Source organism: Notamacropus eugenii, chromosome 3 (assembly GCF_028372415.1).
Source record: "Notamacropus eugenii isolate mMacEug1 chromosome 3, mMacEug1.pri_v2, whole genome shotgun sequence".
NCBI lineage: Eukaryota > Metazoa > Chordata > Mammalia > Diprotodontia > Macropodidae > Notamacropus > Notamacropus eugenii.
Window position 1 is genome coordinate 95,858,109 of NC_092874.1, and position 18,957 is coordinate 95,877,065.

Below are 18,957 nucleotides of genomic sequence, written 5' to 3' on the forward strand. Positions count from 1 at the left end.
ACAAATCTAGTCAACAAGCTTGTATGCCAACCAAAAGGAGTAAATGATAGCCCATGACAATGTGATTGCCACTTGCAGGAAATGCCATGCCTTTATCATCAGTACCTATGCTCCCACCATGATGAACCCTAATGAAGTTAAAGAAAAAACTTATGAAGACATTGAGACCTTTATCATCAATGTGCCAAAAGAAGACAAATGTATAATTCTGGATGACTTTAATGCTAGAGAAAGCTCAGACTACCAGGCATGGCAGGGAGTCCTCAGGAAGAATGAAGTCAGAAACAACAACAGCAACGGTCACTTACTACTGAAGACTTAGGAATCTCATGACCTTCTCATCACCAACACTGCCTTCCTTTACTAAATGCAATAAAACAATTGGGGATGCATTCTCATAGCAAAAATAGCAATTAACATACTATGTGGGGGCGGAGCCAAGATGGCGGAGTAGAAAGACGCACATACACATAGCTCCGAACCCACAACTCACAGAACGGCTAGAGGGGACCAACTCACTGTGAATTCTGCACCCAGAGGCCACGGAATATTGGAGCGAGGGAGATTTCTGTTCCAGAGAGACCTGCAAACCTCTCACGGGAGATCCTTCACGCTGTGGACTGGGCGCCGGGACTGGGAGCTGAGTGCAGCCCTGCAGCGGCCGCGACACCGTGAGGAAAAGATCCGAGCAGGCTACGGGGACGGGATATCCTGCGGCGGCACAAGCCCCCGCACCCACAGGTGAAGAGGGTCGGTGAGAGAGTCTCTTTGGCGGGTCGAGAGGGGAGTGGGGTGCCCCCATGGCTCAGGCTCCCCCCCCCCCGGGAGATAGAAGCTGAGAGGCGGCTGCAGACAGGGGGTCCCCAAGCGGGCGCGAGCCTGGATCCATTGTGGAAGGTCTGTGCATAAACCCCCTGAGGGAACAGAGCCTGAGAGGCGGCCCTGCCCCAACCTGACCATCTGAACTTAATTCTCTCACACTGAATAGCAGCCCTGCCCCCACCAAAAGCCCTAAGGCGGGAAGCAGCATTTGAATCTCAGTCCCCAAACGCTGGCTGGGAAGATCAGGAGGTGAGGTGGGCGTGAGGAGAATATTCAGAGGTCAAGCCACTGGCTGGGGAGAATGCCCAGAAAAGGGAAAAGAAATAAAACTATTGAAGGGTACTTTCTCGGAGAAAAGACACTTCCTCCCTTCCTTTCTGACGAGGAAGAACAATGCTTACCATCAGGCAAAGACACAGAAATCAAGGATTCTGTGTCCCAGCCGACCCAATGGGCTCAGGCCATGGAAGAGCTCAAAAAGAATTTTGAAAATCAAGTTAGAGAGGTGGAGGAAAAACTGGGAAGAGAAATGAGAGGGATGAAAGAGAAGCATGAAAAGCAGATCAGCTCTCTGCTAAAGGAGAACCAAAAAAATGTTGAAGAAATTAACACCTTGAAAACAAGCCTAACTCAATTGGTAAAAGAGGTTCAAAAGGCCAATGAGGAGAAGAATGCTTTCAAAAGCAGAATTAGCCAAATGGAAAAGGAGATTCAAAAGCTCACTGAAGAAAATAGATCTTTCAAAACTGGAATGGCACAGATGGATGCTAAGGACTTTATGAGAAAGACAGATATCACAGAACATAGCGTGAAGATTCGAAAAATGGAAGATAATGTGAAATATCTTATTGGAAAAACAACTGACCTGGAAAATAGAATCAGGAGAGACAATGTAAAAATTCTGGGACTACCTGAAAACCATGATCAAAAGAAGAGCCTAGACATCATCTTCCATGAAATTATCAAGAAAAACTGCCCTGAGATTCTAGAACCAGAGGGCAAAATAAACATTCAAGGAATCCGCAGAACACCGCATGAAAGAGATCCAAAAAGAGAAACTCCTAGGAGCATTGTGGCCAAATTCCAGAATTCCCAGGTGAAACAGAAAATATTGCAAGCAGCTAGAAAGAAACAATTCAAGTATTGTGGAAATACAATCAGGATAACACAAGATCTAGCACCCTCTACATTAAGGGATCGAAGGGAATGGAATAGGATATTCCAGAAGTCAAAGGAACTAGGACTAAAACCAAGAATCACCTACCCAGCAAAACTGAGTATAATACTTCAGGAGAAAAAATGGTCTTTCAATGAAATAGAGGATTTTCAAATTTTCTTGATGAAAAGACCAGAGCTGAAAAGAAAATTTGACTTTCTAACACAAGAATGAAGAGAACCATGAAAAGGTGAACAGCAAAGAGAAGTCATAAGGGACTTACTAAAGTTGAACTGTTTACATTCCTACATGGAAAGACAATATTTGTAACTCTTGAAACATTTCAGTATCTGGGTACTGGGTGGGAGTACACATACACACACATGCACACACGCACACATACATAGAGACAGAGTGCACAGAGGGAACTGAAGAGGATGGGATCATATCTTAAAAAAAAAAAATGAAATCAAGCAGTGAGAGAGAAATACTGGGAGGAGAAAGGGAGAAGTTGAATGGGGCAAATTATCTCTCATAAAAGAGGCAAGCAAAAGGCTTATTAGTGGAGGGATAAAGAGGGGAGGGAAGAGAAAAACATGAGGTCTACTCTCATCACATTCCACCAAAGGAAAGAATAAAATGCACACTCATTTTGATAGGAAAACCTATCTCATAATACAGGAGAGTGGGGGACAGGGGCACAAGCAGGGTGGGGGGGAGGATGGAGGGGAGGGCATGGGGAGGAGAATGCAATCTGAGGTCGACACTCATGGGGAGGGACAGGATCATAAGAGAATAGAAGTAATGGGGGACAGGATAGGATGGAGGGAAATATAGTTAGTCCTATACAATACAACTAGTATGGAAATCATTTGCAAAACTACACAGATTTGGCCTATATTGAATTGCTTGTCTTCCAAAGGGAAGGGGTGGAGAGGGAGGGAGCTAAAGATGTTGGAACTCAAAGTGTTAGGATCAAATGTAATGTTCTTACCACTGGGAAATAAGAAATACAGGTTAAGAGGTCAAGAAAGCTATCTGGACCTACAGGACAAAAGAGAAGATGGAGACAAGGGCAGGGAGGGAGGATAGAGGGGAGAGCAGATTGGTCACAGGGGCAATTAGAATGCTTGGGTTTGGGGGGGGAGGGGATAAAAGGGGAGAAAATTTGTAACCCAAAATTTTGTGAAAATAAATGTTAAAAGTTAAATAAAAAAAACAAAACAAAACAAAAAAACCAAAAATATACTATGTGACTGTAAGAAGAAGAGGCAGGCAGGATGTGAGATCAATGAAGGCAGTGTGTAGCACAGAGTGCTGGACAGATCATACATTTATGCTTTCCAAGCTAAATATTTTCCTTAAACAAAAGCAGCAGCCCCAAAGCAAAATGACTGTCATAAAAATTAATGTCAACAGATTGTAGTGCTTCTGAGTGGTAACAGTTTGTTACTAAGTTGGAGGGAAAGTTGAGTCAACACACAGTTTGTAACAGTAGAGCAGAAAAGGAGTAGTCACCTTTCAGAGATTTGGTGTATAGTACTACATTTGCTCATTTGGGTCAAAACACTTACAAACATCAAGACTGGTTTGATGAAAATGATGGGGAAATTCAGAAGTTGCTAAATGAAAAACAAAAGTTCCACAGGGTTTACCAGCATGATAGTTCATCCATCTCTAATAAGGCAGCATTGTATTCCATCAAAAATAAAGCACAAGTGAGACTTAGAGAGATGCAAGATTCTTGGCTCAGTAAGAAGGTCAACGAGATTTAGTTTTATGCTAATAGTAACAATTCAAAGCATTTTTGATGCCTTGTAGGCTATTTATGAGGCAAAGACCTATGGTGCCTCTCAACTACAAAATGCTGATGGAGCTACATTGATTAATGATGAGGACATGATCCTAGAGAAATGGGCTGAACACTTCCATAATGTTCTCTATAAACTGTCATCAGTCAATGCTGAAGTCATCTCAGGTTGAAGTCAATCCTGCCTTAGCTGACTTTCCAACTGAAGAAGAGCTTTTCAATGCCATTAGGCTCTATTCATTTGGTAAAGCACCTGCTGGTAATTCTATTCCAGCTGAGATTTATAAGGAGGGAGGTCCATTGTTCATAGAAGAGCTAACTGAAATTTTCCAGGTTATATGAAGAAGAAGTTATCCCTCAGGAGTTCAATGATGCCTTCACTGTCCATCTCTATAAAGATAAAGGAAATACTTGGCTCTGTGACAGTCACAAGGAGGGGGGAAAGAGTATCTCTTTCTTAGTTATTGCTAGTAAGATTCCTGCCAAAGTCCTCCTTAAGAGATTAATACTTCACCGGGAAGATAGTGATCTACCTGAGAGCCGGTGTGACTTCAGAAAGGGCCAAGAAATGATTGATACAGTGTTTGCTGCCCAACACCTCCAGAAGAAATTCCAGGAGAAGAACAGAGGTCTGTACACAATGTTTGTGGATCTGACCAAGGTCTTTGATATTTCAATCACAAAGGTTTATGGAAAATTATGTCAAAATTTGGTTGACCAGAGAAGTTCATCACTATTGTACATGAATTTCATGATGGCATGCTTGCCCGGCTTCTGAATAATGGATGATGCTCTTGTGCTTTCCCAGTTTCCAATGGAGTGAAACAAGGCTGTGTGCTTGCTGCCATGCTTTTTAGCATGATGTTTTCAGCCATATTGTGAAACGCCTTCATTGAGGACAAGCACGTTATCAAGATCAGCTACTGGACAGATGGTAAATTCTTTACTTACAAAGGCTAGGGAGTGGAGCCAAGATGACAGAGTAACAGCATAGACTTGCTATAGCTCTTCCCCAAAACCCACCCAGTATCTGTAAAAAATTATTCTAAACAAATTTTGGAACTGCAGAACCCTCAGAATGACAGAGTGAAGCAAATCTCTAGCCCAAGACAAGGTAGAAGATCAAATATTTATAGCAGCTCTCTTTGTGGTGGACAAAAACTAGAAATCAAGGGAATGTCCATCAATTGGGGAATGGCTGAGCAAGTTGTGGTATATGAATGCAATGGAATACTATCGGGCTATGAGAAACAATGAACAGGAAGACTTCAGAAAAGCCTGAAAAGACTTATATGAATTAATGCTGAGTGAAAAGAGCAGAACCAGGGGAACTTAGTACGCATAAAAAATCACAGTGTGAGAGGAATTTTTCTGATAGACTTAGTACCTCATTGTAAAGCATGGACTTAAAGAATTTCCAACGGGCTCTTGAGGAAAAATGGCTTCCACATCCAGAGAAAGAACTATGAAATTGAATCGCAGATAGAAACAGACCATTTTCTTTTGTATTATGTTTTGTTTTGTTTTATGTTTTCCCCCATTCATTTTAATTCTTCTATGCAACATGTACTTAATAGGAATGTATGTGTAGAACCTATATAAGATTGTACACAGTCTCAGGGAAGGAGGGGAGAGAGAGAGGAGGGAATGAAGGGGAGGAAAGGGGAAAAAATCAAAAAATGTGTGGAAGTCATTGTCAAACACTGAAAACAAATAAAATAATTTGATTTAAAATAAAAAAAGAAAAGAATTCCTTAAAGATTAGAATGGAGCAGATGGAAGCTATTGACTTTATGAAAATCAAGAAATTACAAAACAAAGACAAAGAAATGAAAAAAATAGTAGTCTGTGTGAAATATCTCATTGAAAAAACAATTGACCTGGAAAATAGATCCAGGACAGACATTTTTTTAATTAATCTGAAAGCCATGATCAAAAAATGAGCCTAGACATCATCTTTCAAGAAATTATCAAGGAAAACTGTCCTGATATTGTAGAACTAGAGGGCAAAACAGATATTGAAAGAATCCACCAATCATCTCCTAAAAGAGATCCCAAAAGGAAAACTCCTAGGAATATTGTAGCCAAATTTCAGAGCTCCCAGGTGAAGGAGAAAATGTTGCAAGCAGCCAGAAAGAAACAAGTCAAGAATTGTGAAACATAATCACGATAACACAAGATCTAGCAACTTCTACATTAAGGCATTCCAGGGTTTGAAATATGATATTCCAGAGGTCAAAGGAACTAGGATTAAAATCAAGAATCACCTACCCAGCAAAACTGAGTCTAATACTTCAGGGGGAAAATGATCATTCAATGAAATAGAGGACTTTCAAGCATTCTTGATGAAAAGATGGAAGCTGTATAGAAAATTTGACTTCAAACACAAGAATCAAGAGAATCATGAAAAGGTAAACAGGAAAGAGAAATCATAAGGGACTTACTAAAGTTGAATTGTTTGCATTCCTGCATAGAAAGATCATATTTGTAACTTTTGAGACTTTCCTCAGCATTAAGGTAGTTGGAGGGATTATATACCTATAGACAGAGGGCAGAGGGTAAGTTGAGTAGGTAGGGATGATATCTGAAAAAAAATAAAGTTAAGGGTTGATAGAGGAATATATTGGGAGGAAAAAGAGAGAACTAGAATGAGGCAAATTATTTCACATAAAAGAAGCAAGAAAAAGCTTTATGATTTCTTGAGAACATAGAGCTTTGGTAGACACTTCTAGGCTAAAGATATCATGAATGTCAATGATTTCAATTTCTTCTGTATTCCAGCTCTGGCTACCTTTGCTGAAGATCCACGTCTCTTGGAATTGTCACAATTCTGGACACAAACATATTCTCCCCAAAGATGCTTCTCCTAGTTCCTCTTTTCTTCACCAGGATTACCCTCAGCTTGGGCTCTTTCAGTGGCTGCCTCTCCTCTCCTGAGTCTGCAGGGATAAAACATTGTTATTAGGAACTCACATCTACCTATTCAGGATAATTTGGATTCTCTTTCAGTTTTTATCAATTAATGAAGTAGTAATTTAAAAATATAACACTTGCTGTGAGAGTTTGACCCTGGAACTGACTCTTCTGCCCCCTTCTCAGTGCCCTCACCCAGAGACCCAGGAGTGCCCTTGCTACTCAGGCTTGCCCCTTTCAGCAACATTCCATGGTAAGTGCCTAGACTCTAGACTTAGTGCTGCCACTAACACCCTTTGTAATCTTGATTATTGAATCCTTTCTGTTCTCTGAACTTTAGTTTCCTGATGAAGTCAGCTTCTATTGTGAATCATTTCCTAAGTACTTTACAATTATTATCTCATTTGATCCTCACAAAAACCAAGGACACTCTTATTATTCTCATTTTAGTGTTGAAGAAATTAAGGCAAACAGTTAAGTGACTTGTCCAAAACCGCACAGCTACTAAGTGCCTTTGATCATAATTGAACTCAGATCTTTCTGTCTCCAGGCTCAGCACTCACCACCGTGCCATCTAGCTACCTTTGGTCCTAACCTTAAATATTTCTCAAACATCTAAGCTGACAGAAAACATAATAAACAGAACCCCTCTTCCTCCAGAAATAGTGGGTGTTTCTTGTGAGCTACAACACTGGGAGAGGGAGGAGGTGGGGCACTATCCTTGAGTAAAATGTTCATACCATCTAATTTTCAAGCAGAAAGTGGGCATTTGTGCCCTTTCAACAATATTCCTTACCATAAAGATTGTCTTCATCTCTTTCCACCTTTCTTCCTCTCATGTTTACCTGAAACATTAAAAAATAGGGTTTAAATAAATAGTGGAAAGTTTGGGTGTTATCATTCCTCTTACCATTATGAATGTTTACAGAAGATGGCCAGGGTAGACAATGAATACAGTCAGCAGTCAAACTATGTCTGTTTCATGGTTGAGGCCATGGTGCATAACAGGAAGTTCACTGAAATCAGGGTCAAGACTGTCTCTAATTCTGTGGATTCTTGAAGAAATCAGGTTCTATCCTCAAGTTTCAGTTTCCTCATCTGTAAAGTTGGACTATATATTTTCTAAGAATCTTTCCAGCTTGCTGATTTTCAATTCTGTCAAGGATGCTTAAAGTTCAACTACAATTGATTCATTCTTTAGGGGTAAGAATTTTCATATTTTAAAATAAAAATGCCCATTATAGCTAATCTACTAACACAAAATACCTTATCAGATAGAAGGATGTTCAAATCCTAGAGCAGGCATTTATTAGCTATGTGACACAAAACAAGTAGCTTAACCTCTCAGAGTCTCCTCACTTGTAAAAAAGAGGAGTTTGTTAGATACAATAAGGAGCCACTAAATATGTTTGAGTATGGGTGTGACACAGTCAGATCTATCTTTTAAGAATATTAATGAGGGAGGGAGCAGAGTCGAGATGGCAGAGTAGAAGGATGACCCTGTAGAAGATCCGCCCCCCCCCCCAGCTCATAAAATACCTGTAAAAATGACTCTAAACAAATTCTAGAGCAACAGAAGTCGCAGAACTACAGAGTGAGAAGATTTTCCAGCCCAAGACAGCCTGGAATGCCTACAGGAAAGGTCTATTACACGAGGCTCAGAAAGAGAGCAGTTCAACCTTGGCCACACAGGCACTGGCATGAACAGAACTGGAGCAGGCCTCGGGAGTTGAATCCCCTGCAGCAGCTATGGTTCCCAGATTTCTCAACCCACAAATGTCAGAGATAGCTTCAAAGGTAAGTGAGAAAACTTTTTCACCTGGGTGACAAGGGAAGGAAGTTTGGCCCCACCAACAACAGACACTGCAGCAGCAGAGTCCATTTTTGGAGCCCTCAATTTATAGACCATATGGGAATTGAGTGGCTGATCTCAGTCTCAGCCCTGAGTTGCTCTCCTGGGTTGAGGAAGAGTGGTGGAGCTAGGGGTAGCTCTGGAGAGGGAACTCTACTGGCAGATCCTACTGGCAACTTGAGGTTGTTCCCAGACCAGAGCACAGGCCAGGAAAGGAGTAAAGTCTTCTCCTTTGATTGTGCCACCTTGGAGAAACTGACAGCTTACAAGTCCCTAGAGTACACCCTCCTCTTGACAAAGGACTAAAAAAGCCAAGTAACTGACTGGAAAAATGCCCCAAAATAGGGGAAAAAATAAGACTATAGGAGGCTACTTTCTTAGTGAAGAGGTATTTTCTTCCATCTTTTCAGATGAGGAAGAAAAATGCACACCATCAGAGGAAAACCTAAAAGTCAAGGATTCTGCACCCAAAACTTCCAACACAAATATACAATGGTCTCAGGCCATGGAAGAGCTCAAAAAGGATTTTGAAAATCAAGTAAGAAAGATGGAGGAAAAAATGTGAAGGGAAACGAGAGCTATGCAAGAAAATCTTGAAAAGTGAGTCAACTGCTTGATAAAGGAGACCCAAAAAAAGGCTGAAGTAAATAAAACCCTTAAAAATAGGCTAACTTAATTGGCAAAAGAGATTCGAAAGTCAATGAGGAAAAGAATTCTTTCAAAAGCAGAATTAGCCAAGTGGAAAAGGAGGTTCAAAAACTCACTGAAGAAAATGTACTTTTAAAATTAGAATGGAGCAGATGGAAGCTAACAACTTTATGAGAAGCCAAGAAATTACAAAACCAAACCAAAACAATGAAAAGATAGAAGATGATATGTTAATATCTCAGTGGAAAAACAATTGACCTGGAAAATAGATCCAGGGACTACCTGGAAGCCATGATCAAAAAGCAGCCTAGACATCGTCTATCATGAAATTATCAAGGAAAACTGCCCTGATATTCTAGAACCAGAGGGTAAAATAAATAATGAAAGAATCCACTTATCACCTCCTGAAAGAGATCCAAAAAGAGAAACTCCTAGGAATATTGTAGCCAAATTCCAGAGTTCTCAGGTCAAGGAGAAAATATTACAAGCAGTTAGAAAAAAAATAAATCCAGTATTGTGGAAATACAATCAGGATAACACAAGATCTAGCAGCTTCTACATTAAGGGATTGAAGGGCTTGGAATGTGATATCCCAGAAGTCAAAGAAACTAGAATTAAAACCTTGAATCACCTACCCAACAAAACGGGGCATAATGCTTTAGGGGGAAAATGGTCATTCATTGAAAGAGAAGACTTTCAAACATTCTTGATGAAAAGACCAGGGCTGAACAGAAAATTTGGCTTTCAAACACACGGATCAAGGGAAGCATGAAAAGGTTAACAGGAAAGAGAAATCATAGGGGACTTACTAAAGGCGAACTGCTTATGTTCCTGCATGGAAAGATAATATTTTTAACTCTTGAAACTTTTCTCAGTATTTAGATAGTTGTAGGGATTATACACATATATCACATACAACGAGCACACGGTGAGGTGAAGAGGAAGGTATGATATCTAAAAAAATAAAATGAAGGGGTGAGAGAGGAATATATTGGGAGGAGAAAGGGAGAAATGGAATGGGGCAAGTTATCTCTCACGAAAGAGGCATGAAAAAGCTTTTTCAATGGAGGGGAAAAGGGCAGAGGTGAGAGGGAAAAAGCGAAGCTTACTCTCATCACATTTGACTTAAGGAAAGAATAACATGCATACTCAACTTGGTATGATTATCTTACACTACAGAACAGTAGGAGAGAAGGGGATAAGTGGGGTGGGGGGATGATAGAAGGGAGGGCAAATGGGAGGAGGAAATAATTAGAAGTAAACACTTTTGGGGAAGGACAAGGTCAAAAGAGGGAATAGAATAAGTGAGGGGGCAAGATCGAATGGAGAGAAATATAGTTAGTCTTACACAACATGACTATTATAGAGGCCTTTTGCAAAACTACACATGTATAACCTATACTGAATTGTTTGCCTTCTCAGTAGGATAGGTAGGGAGGAAGGAAGGGGGAGAAGTTGGAACTCAAAGTGTTAGGAACAAATGTTGAGAATTATTTTGCATACAACTGGGAAATAAGAAATACAGGCAATGGGATATTGAAATCTATCTTGCCCCACATGAAAAGAGAGGAGACGGGAATAAGGGAAAGGAAGGGTTTGATAGAAGGGAGGGCAGATTTTGGGAAGGGGTAATCAGAATGTATAGTGTTTTGGGGTGGAGGTGAGAGATGGGGAGAAAATTTGGAACTCAAAATTTTGTGGAAATGAATGTTGAAAGCTATGGATAAATAAACAAACAAAAGAATATTAATTAGTCACCTTTATAGAGGATTGAACACAGATTTTGTCTCTTCTTAAAGGGAACTCAAATATAATCCAGAAAGAACTTTTAGGTCTGAGGAAGTTCCAGAGACACTAGAATTATGAATTCTGACATTTCACCCCCTCTTCATGTGTAAATCTGATTCTGGCCTTGAGAGTCAAATAGAAAACATTCTTGATTGACCAGTTTTTGCCATTCATCCAACATAGAATTGAAATCTCTGAGACCCGTGAGAAGTGAATGCTAAATACGATCAGAGCCCCTCGAGACTTAGCAACACAAAATCTCTGAGACATCCCAGCCCTTCTCTCTCTTCATCCCCACCCTATATCTTTTGTGAATAGGGAAGATCCAGTCCCCTCAGGAGCTGGGTCAGAAACTGCCACTGACTGACAAAATAAACTTTTCAGAGCAGTATAGTGACTGGAGCGCTGCTTCCCATTGGTCTAGATCAGCAGTCAGTTAAGTCCAAAGTGAATAAAAGTGGGCAGAGCCAAGATGGCAGAGACAAACCAGGAAATTACCTGAGCTCTCCCCACTTTCCCTTAGAAACAATTTTAAATCATGCCTCTAAGTGGATTCTTGAGTGACAGAACCCACAGAAAGGAGTGAAACAATTTTCCAGCTTAACATAACTTAGAAGAACTTAAGGAAAGGTCTGTCTCACTGGGGTAAAAGGGGAGTGCTGCCCAGCATGGATGGTGTTTTGCCAAGCCAGTGGGAGGTTGTTGGCCACAATATAGATAAGCAACTGAGTCCCTTTGGTCTTGCTCAGCAGTCCAGCAATGAGGACTCCAGCCACAGTACAGAAGGCAAATTGTGAGCCCCAGAACTCTGGTACAACAGGTGCAGCTAGGCTGGGCCACCTGCAGCAGAGTAGGTAAGCTGCAAAAACCTCAGGGTCTGGAATGGAAAGCCAGTGATGAAGCCCCTGGCCTCCTGTGCCCCAGGAAGAGAACTCAATTTTGAAAGTCACGAAATAGGTGGTAAAATGAACAAGAAGCAGAAAAGACTCCTGACCATAGAAAAATATGGAAACAGGGAAGATCAAAACACAAACTCAGAAAAGGAAAATATCAAAATGCCTACATCTGATGCCTCAAAGGAGACTAAGAATTGGTCTCAAGTCCAGAAAGTCCTCTTGGAAAAGCTCAAAAAGGAAAAACCAAGTAAGAGAAGTAGAAGAAAAAAAAGTGGGAAAAGGAATGAGAGTTATTTTAAAAAGTCACTTGCTTGGAAAGGGAGGCAGAAAAAATGACTAAAGAAAATAACCCCTGCAGCAGAGCCAAGATGGCAGGGTAAAAACAGGGACATGCTTGGGCACTCCTGCAAAAACCTCTAAAAATAACTGTAAACAAATTCTATAGCAGCAGAACCCACAAAATGACAGAGTAAGACAAATTTCCAGCCCAAGACGACTTGGAAGGCTGACAAGAAGGGTCTGTTGCACCAGTGTGAGAGAGTAGCACAGTCTAGTACAAAACTTGCCAGCACAGAGCAGGTCCCCCAGCAAATCTGGAGTAGGCCTCAGGGGACGGAATCACTGGCAGCTGTGGCTGCTTCCATGCTTCCTAACCCACAAATACCAAAGACAACTTAGAAGGTCAGTAGGAAAGATCTATTGGATCTGTATGAGAGGGGAGGCTGGTCCAGGAATCAGGCCTGGGCCAGCAGAGGTGGAGGCATCAGCAGCAGCAGCAGATCTTTTGGAAGCAGCAGCTGCTTCCAGAGCACTCCATACACAGATGACAGGGTGATTGAATGACTGTTCAAAGGGGGATGACAGGGATCTCTTTGCTGACACTGAGGAATGATTCTCTTGCTTTGCATGTGCTTCAATCTGGATCTCAGACCCTAGGTGGTGGTCCTGGGGCAAGAAAGAATGCTAGCATGGGGGAGCTTGTGGTAGTGGGGAAGAGGGAACCCTTCTCACAGTTCCAAGGCTTGTGCTTGTGGTTACTCACAGACCAGAGCACAGGCCAGGAAAGGATCTCCTTTGATCATGCCACCTTGGAAGAACTGAAAATTTACAGGTCCTTAGAAGTATTTCTTTAAAAAAAACTGCATAAAACATCTGAATCTTGGGACAATATACCTTCCACACTAGATGCAGAGCCCTAACTTAACAAAGTTAAAAATTCAAGTAATTGGCTGGGGAAATGTGCAAACAGCAGAAAAAAGTCAGACTATAGAATCTAACTTTGGCAAAGTAATTTTGGCAATCTTACTTTGACAAAGAAGATTAAAACATACAACCCAAAGAATCCAACAAAGTCAAAGCTGTTATATCCAAAGCCTCCAAGAAAAACATAAATTAGTTGCAGGCCATGGAACAGCTCAAAAAGATTTGGAAAATTAAATAAGAGAAGTAGAGGAAAAATTGGAAAGAGAAATAAGAGTGGTGCAAGAAAATCATAACAAATGAGACAACAACTTACTAAAGGAAACTACCTCCCCAAAAAATACTGAAGGAAATAACATTTTGAACAATAGAGTAACACAAATGGCAAAAGAGGTACAAAAAAAACAAAGAGGAGAATGCCTTAAAAAGCAGAATTGGACAAATGGAAAAGGAGGCCCAAAAGCTCACTGAAGAAAATAATTTCTTCACAATTAGAATGGAGCAAATGGAAGCTAGTGACTCTGAAAAATCAAGAAATTATCAAATAAAACTAAAAGAATGAAAAGAAAGAAGACAATGTGAAATATCTCGTTGGAAAAAAAAACTGACTTGGAAAATAGATCCAGATGAGATAATTTAGAAATTATTGAACTACCTGAAAGCCATGACAAAAAAAAAAAAGAGCTAGACATCATCTTTCAAGAAATTATCAAAGAAAACTGCTCTGATATTCTAGAACCAGACAGTAAAATAGAAATTGAAAGAATCCACTAATCACCTCCTGAAAGACATCTGAAAAGGAAAACTCCTAGCCAAATTCCAGAGTTCCCATGTCAAGGAGAAAATATTACAAGTAGCCAGAAAGAAAGAATTCAAGTACAGTGGAAACACAATCAGTATAACCCAAGATTTAACAGCATCTATTAAAGCCAAAAATCACCTCCCCAGCAACACTGAATATAATCCTTCAGGGGCAAAAATGGACATGCAATGAAATAGAGGATTTTCAAGCATTCTTTTTAAATTAAATTTATTTGTTTTCAGTTTTCAACATTCACTTCCACAAAATTTGAATTTCAAATTTTCTCCCTATCTCTTCCCTTCCCCCAACCCAGGACAAAATACATTCTGATTACCCCTTCCTCCAATCTGCCTTTCCTTCTATCATCCTCTCCTCTTATCTCCTTCTCTTCTATTTTCCTGTAGGACAAAAAATGTATCCCTTTGCCTATGTATTTTATTTCCAAATTGCATGTAATAAGAATTTTTTAAATATTCACTTTTAAAGCTTTGAGTTCCACATTCTCTCTCTTCCCCCCTCCCCATGCACCCTCAATGAGAAGGCAAGTAATTTAATATAGGTTATACCTGTGTAGTCATGCAAAACACTTCCATAACAACAATGTTGTGAAAGACTATATTTCCATCTGTCCTGTACCACCCTGTGTTGTTTCCATTTTTCCCTTTGATCTGTTCTCTGCTGAGGAGTTTGCTTCTGATCACCCCTTACCCCAATCTACCATCCCTTCTATTATCCCCCTTTTCTTATCCTCTTTCCCCCTACTTTTCCATAGGGTAAGATAGACTTCCATACCCCATTGAATGTATATGTTATTCTCTTCTAAAGCCAATTGCAATGACAGTAAGGCTCACTTATTCCCTCTCACCTTCCCCCTCTTCTACTCCATTGTAAAAGCTCTTTGTTGCCTGTTTTATGTGAGATAATTTACTACATTCTACCTCTCCCTTTCTCTTCCTCCCAGTACATTCTTCTCACCACTTAATTTTATTTTTAGATATCATCCCTTCACTTTCGGCTCACCCTGTTCCCTGTCTTTATCTATCTATCTGTCTGTCTATCAGTCTATCTATTGATCTATCTCTATATTTATCTATGTCTATATATATATATATGTATATATATATATACACACACACTTATATAGATATATGTGTCTATATACATATATATAATACATGCATACATACATGTATATACCTATATCTACTTACCTCTCTATATCTATATAGATATATAGATATTACCTGTAACTACCACAATATTGAGAAAGGTCTCATGAGTTACAAATGTCATCTTTTCATGTAGGAATGTAAACAGTTCAACTTTAATAAGTCCCTTATATTTTCTCTTTCCTATTTATTTTCTCATGCTTCTCTTAATTCCAGCATTTGAAATTCACATTTTCTATTCAGCTCTGGTCTTTCCAAAAGGAATACTTCCAAGTCCTCTATTATATTGAAATTCCATTTTTCCCCTGAATTATTATACTCAGTTTGCTGGGTAGGTGATTCTTAGTTTTAAGTCTACCTCCTTTGACCACCAGAATGTCATAAATCAGTCCCTCCAATAGAAGCTGATAAATCTTGTGTCATACTGATTGTGTTTCCACAATACTCGAATTGTTTCTTTCTAGCTACTTGGAATATTTTCCCCATGACCTGGGAACTCTGGAATTTACCACAATATTACTAGGAGTCTTCCTTTTGGGGTCTCTTCCAGAGGATGATCAGTGAATTCTTTCCATGTAATCAGTTGTCTTTCCAACAAAATATTACACATGGTCTTCTAGTTTTCATTCTTTTGGTTTCATTTTATAATTTATTGACTTCTCATAACACCACTAGCTTCCATATGCTCCGTTTGTTTTTTAAGAAATTATTTTCTTCAGTGAGATTTTGAACCTCCTTTTCTATTTGGCCAGTTCTGATTTTTAAGGCATTCTTCTCCTCACTGTTTTTTGGACCTCTTTTGCCATTTTGTCTAGTCTAATTTGAAAGGTGTTACTTTCTTCAGCATCTTTTTTGGTCTCCTTTAGCAAGTTACTGACTCATTTTTCATGATTTTCTTGCATCACTCTAATTTCTCTTCCCAATTTTTCCTTTACTTCTCTCATTTGATTTTCAAAATCCTTTTTGAGTTCTTCCAAGGCCTGAGACAATTCATACTTTTCTTGGAAGCTTTAGATGTAGAAGCTTTGACTTCATTGCCTTCTAGTTGTATATTTTGATCTTCCTTGTCACCAAGGATATAAGAAAATAACTTTTCACCACGAAAGTAAGATTCTACAGTCTAATTTTCCCCATTTAATCATTTCCCCAGCCAATTACTTGAATTTTGAGCTCTTTGTTAAGTGGAGGGATCCAGAAGCAGCTATTGCTGCTGCAGTGGCCACCACGACCCTGTGTCTGGGGTTGGATCTGGGGCTAGACCAACTTTATTTTTCACCCAGGTGAAACCTTTCCCACTGATCTTCAAAGTTGCTTTTGGCATTTGTGGGTTGAGAAGTCTGGAAACTGCCACAGCTGACAGTGATTCAGTCCCCTAAGGTCTGCTCCAACTTTGTCTGGGCCAGTGTAGCCCATGCTGAATTGCACTCTGCTCCCAGCCCTGTGTGATGGACCTTTTCTTTAGACTTCCCAGATTGTCTTGGGCTTAAATTTGCTTCAGTCTGTCATTTTGTGGCTTCTGTTGCTCTATAATTTGGTTAGAGTCAGTTTTACAGGACTTTTTGAGGGATTTGAGGAGAACTCAAGAATGTGTCTGCTTCTACTCCACTATCTTGGCTTCAATTTTCAAGCATTCTCAATGAAAATACAAGAGCTGAATAGAAAATTTCACTTTCAAATACAAGACTCAAAAGCAGCATGAAAAGGTCAGTAGGAAAGAGAAATCATAAGGGACTTATTAAAGTTGAACTGCTTACATTCCTAAATGGAAAGGTGATATTTCTAATCCATGACACCTTTCTCAGTATTAGAGTAGTTTGAAGGAATATATATATATATATATATATATATAAAAATACATATTTTCACATGTGTGCATGTGTATATATGTATGGGTGTATGTGTGTATATATGTGTGTGTATAAATACACACATACACACACCCATACATTTATATACATGGAATGGAAAGATGATATTTCTAATTCATGGGACCTTTCTCAGTATTACAGTAGTTTGAGGGAATACACACACACATACAGATATATATAGATATAGATATGTGTGTGTATGTATATATGCACATGTATATACATTCCATGTATGTATGTATGTATACATGCATACATATGTACATGGAATGGAAAGATGATATTGGTGATTCATGAGACCTTTCTCAGCATTACGGTAGTTTGAGGGAATGCAGATGTATACATAGACATATATATGTATATTATATATTTATGTGGGTATGCATATATATACATATAAACATATACACACACATGTGTGTGTATATGTCTGCCTGTGTATACGTATGTAGGTATGTATATGTGTGTATATGTATATACACACATATACAAACACACTCATATGTACATAGAGAAAGAGGGACAGAGACAGAGAGATACAGAGAGACCCAGAGAGACAGAAAGACAGAGACACAGGGCACAGGGTGAGGTGAGTGAAATAGAAGGGATGACATCTAAAAATAAAATTAAGGGGTGATTTATGAATGTATTGGGAGAAGGAGAAAGGGAGAGGTAGAATGTGGTAAATTATCTCACATAAAAGAGGCAAGAAAAAGCTTTTCTGATTGAGAAGTGGGGGGAGGTGAGAAGGAATGAGTGAACCTCACTCTCACTGGATTTTTTTTGCTAACAGTTTATAGAGCCAGAAAAGTAACATAAAAATTTATCTGGAAGAACAAAAAGTCCAGAATAGCAAGGGAATTAATGAAAAGAAATACTAAGGAAGGTGTCCTAGCCATACCAGATCTTATATTTTGTTATAAAGCAAAAATCATCAAAACCATTTGGTACTGGCTAAGAAATAGAAGAACAGACCAATGGAATAAGTTAGGTACACACGGCACAGTAGTCAATTACTGTAGCAGTCTGCTGTTTGATATATTGAAGGACTCCAGCTTCTGGGATAAGAACTCACTATTTGACAAAAACTGCTGGGGGAACTGGAAAATAATGTGGTATAAATGAGGCGTAGACAAATGCCTGACCCCAGATACCAGAGAAAAGTCCAAAATGGGGTACATGATCTAGATACAAAGACTGATAATCAAGTCAGGGGAGCAAGGAATAGTTTATTTTTCAGATTTGTGGAGAAGGGAGGAATTTATGACCAAACAAGAGATAGAAAACATTATGACATGCAAAATGGATAATTTTGATTGCATTAAATTGAAAAGTTTTTGCAAAAACAAAGCCAATGTAAAAAAAGATTAGGAGGGAAGCACAAAACTGGGAAAGAATTTTTACAACTAGTGTCTCTAATTAAGGACTTATTTCTAAAACATATAGAGAAATGAGTCAAATCTACAAGAATACAAGTCATTCCCCAATTGATAAATGGTCAAAGATGTGAACAGACAGTTTTCAGAGGAAGAAATTAAAGCTATCTATAGTCATAGGAAAAAATGCTCTAAATCACTATTGATTAGAGAGATGCAAATCAAAATAACTCTGAGGTACCACCTCACACCTATCAGATTAACAAACAAGACAAAACAGGAAGATGATAAAAGTTGGAGAAGATATGGGAGAGTAGGAACACTATTCCATTATTGGTGAAGCTGTGAGCTGATATAACCATTCTGGAGAGCAATGTGAAACTATGCCTAAAGGACTATAGAATCATACATACCCTTTGACCCAACAATACTGCTTCTACGGCTATATGCCAAAGAAATCATAAAAATGGGAAAGGGACACACATGTAGAAAAATATTTATGGCATCTCTCTTTGTGGTGGCCAAGAACTGAAAATTGAGGGGATGCGTATCAACTGGAGAATGGCTGAATAAGTTGTGGTATATAAATGTAATGGAGTACTGTTGTGCTATAAGGCGTACTTCAGAAAATCTTGAAAAGACTTATGTGAACTGATG

At 39.3% G+C, this 18,957-nt stretch overlaps 1 protein-coding gene across 5 annotated transcripts in view; it reads right to left on the reverse strand.

The window, feature by feature from the left end:
- LOC140533015 (uncharacterized) overlaps positions 1 to 18,957 on the reverse strand; it is a 63,296-nt gene that overhangs the window by 7,954 nt on the left and 36,385 nt on the right. For 4 of the 5 annotated variants that reach the window (XM_072652268.1, XM_072652270.1, XM_072652267.1 and 1 more), the window contains 2 exons: positions 7,498 to 7,546; positions 6,580 to 6,727 (listed from right to left, as the gene is read on the reverse strand). In XM_072652268.1, the coding sequence (XP_072508369.1) occupies positions 6,580 to 6,727; positions 7,498 to 7,546 (197 nt within the window). Of the gene's footprint in view, positions 1 to 6,579; positions 6,728 to 7,497; positions 7,547 to 18,957 lie in introns of those variants that run through there. The other variant, XR_011976764.1, reaches the window with a different exon arrangement.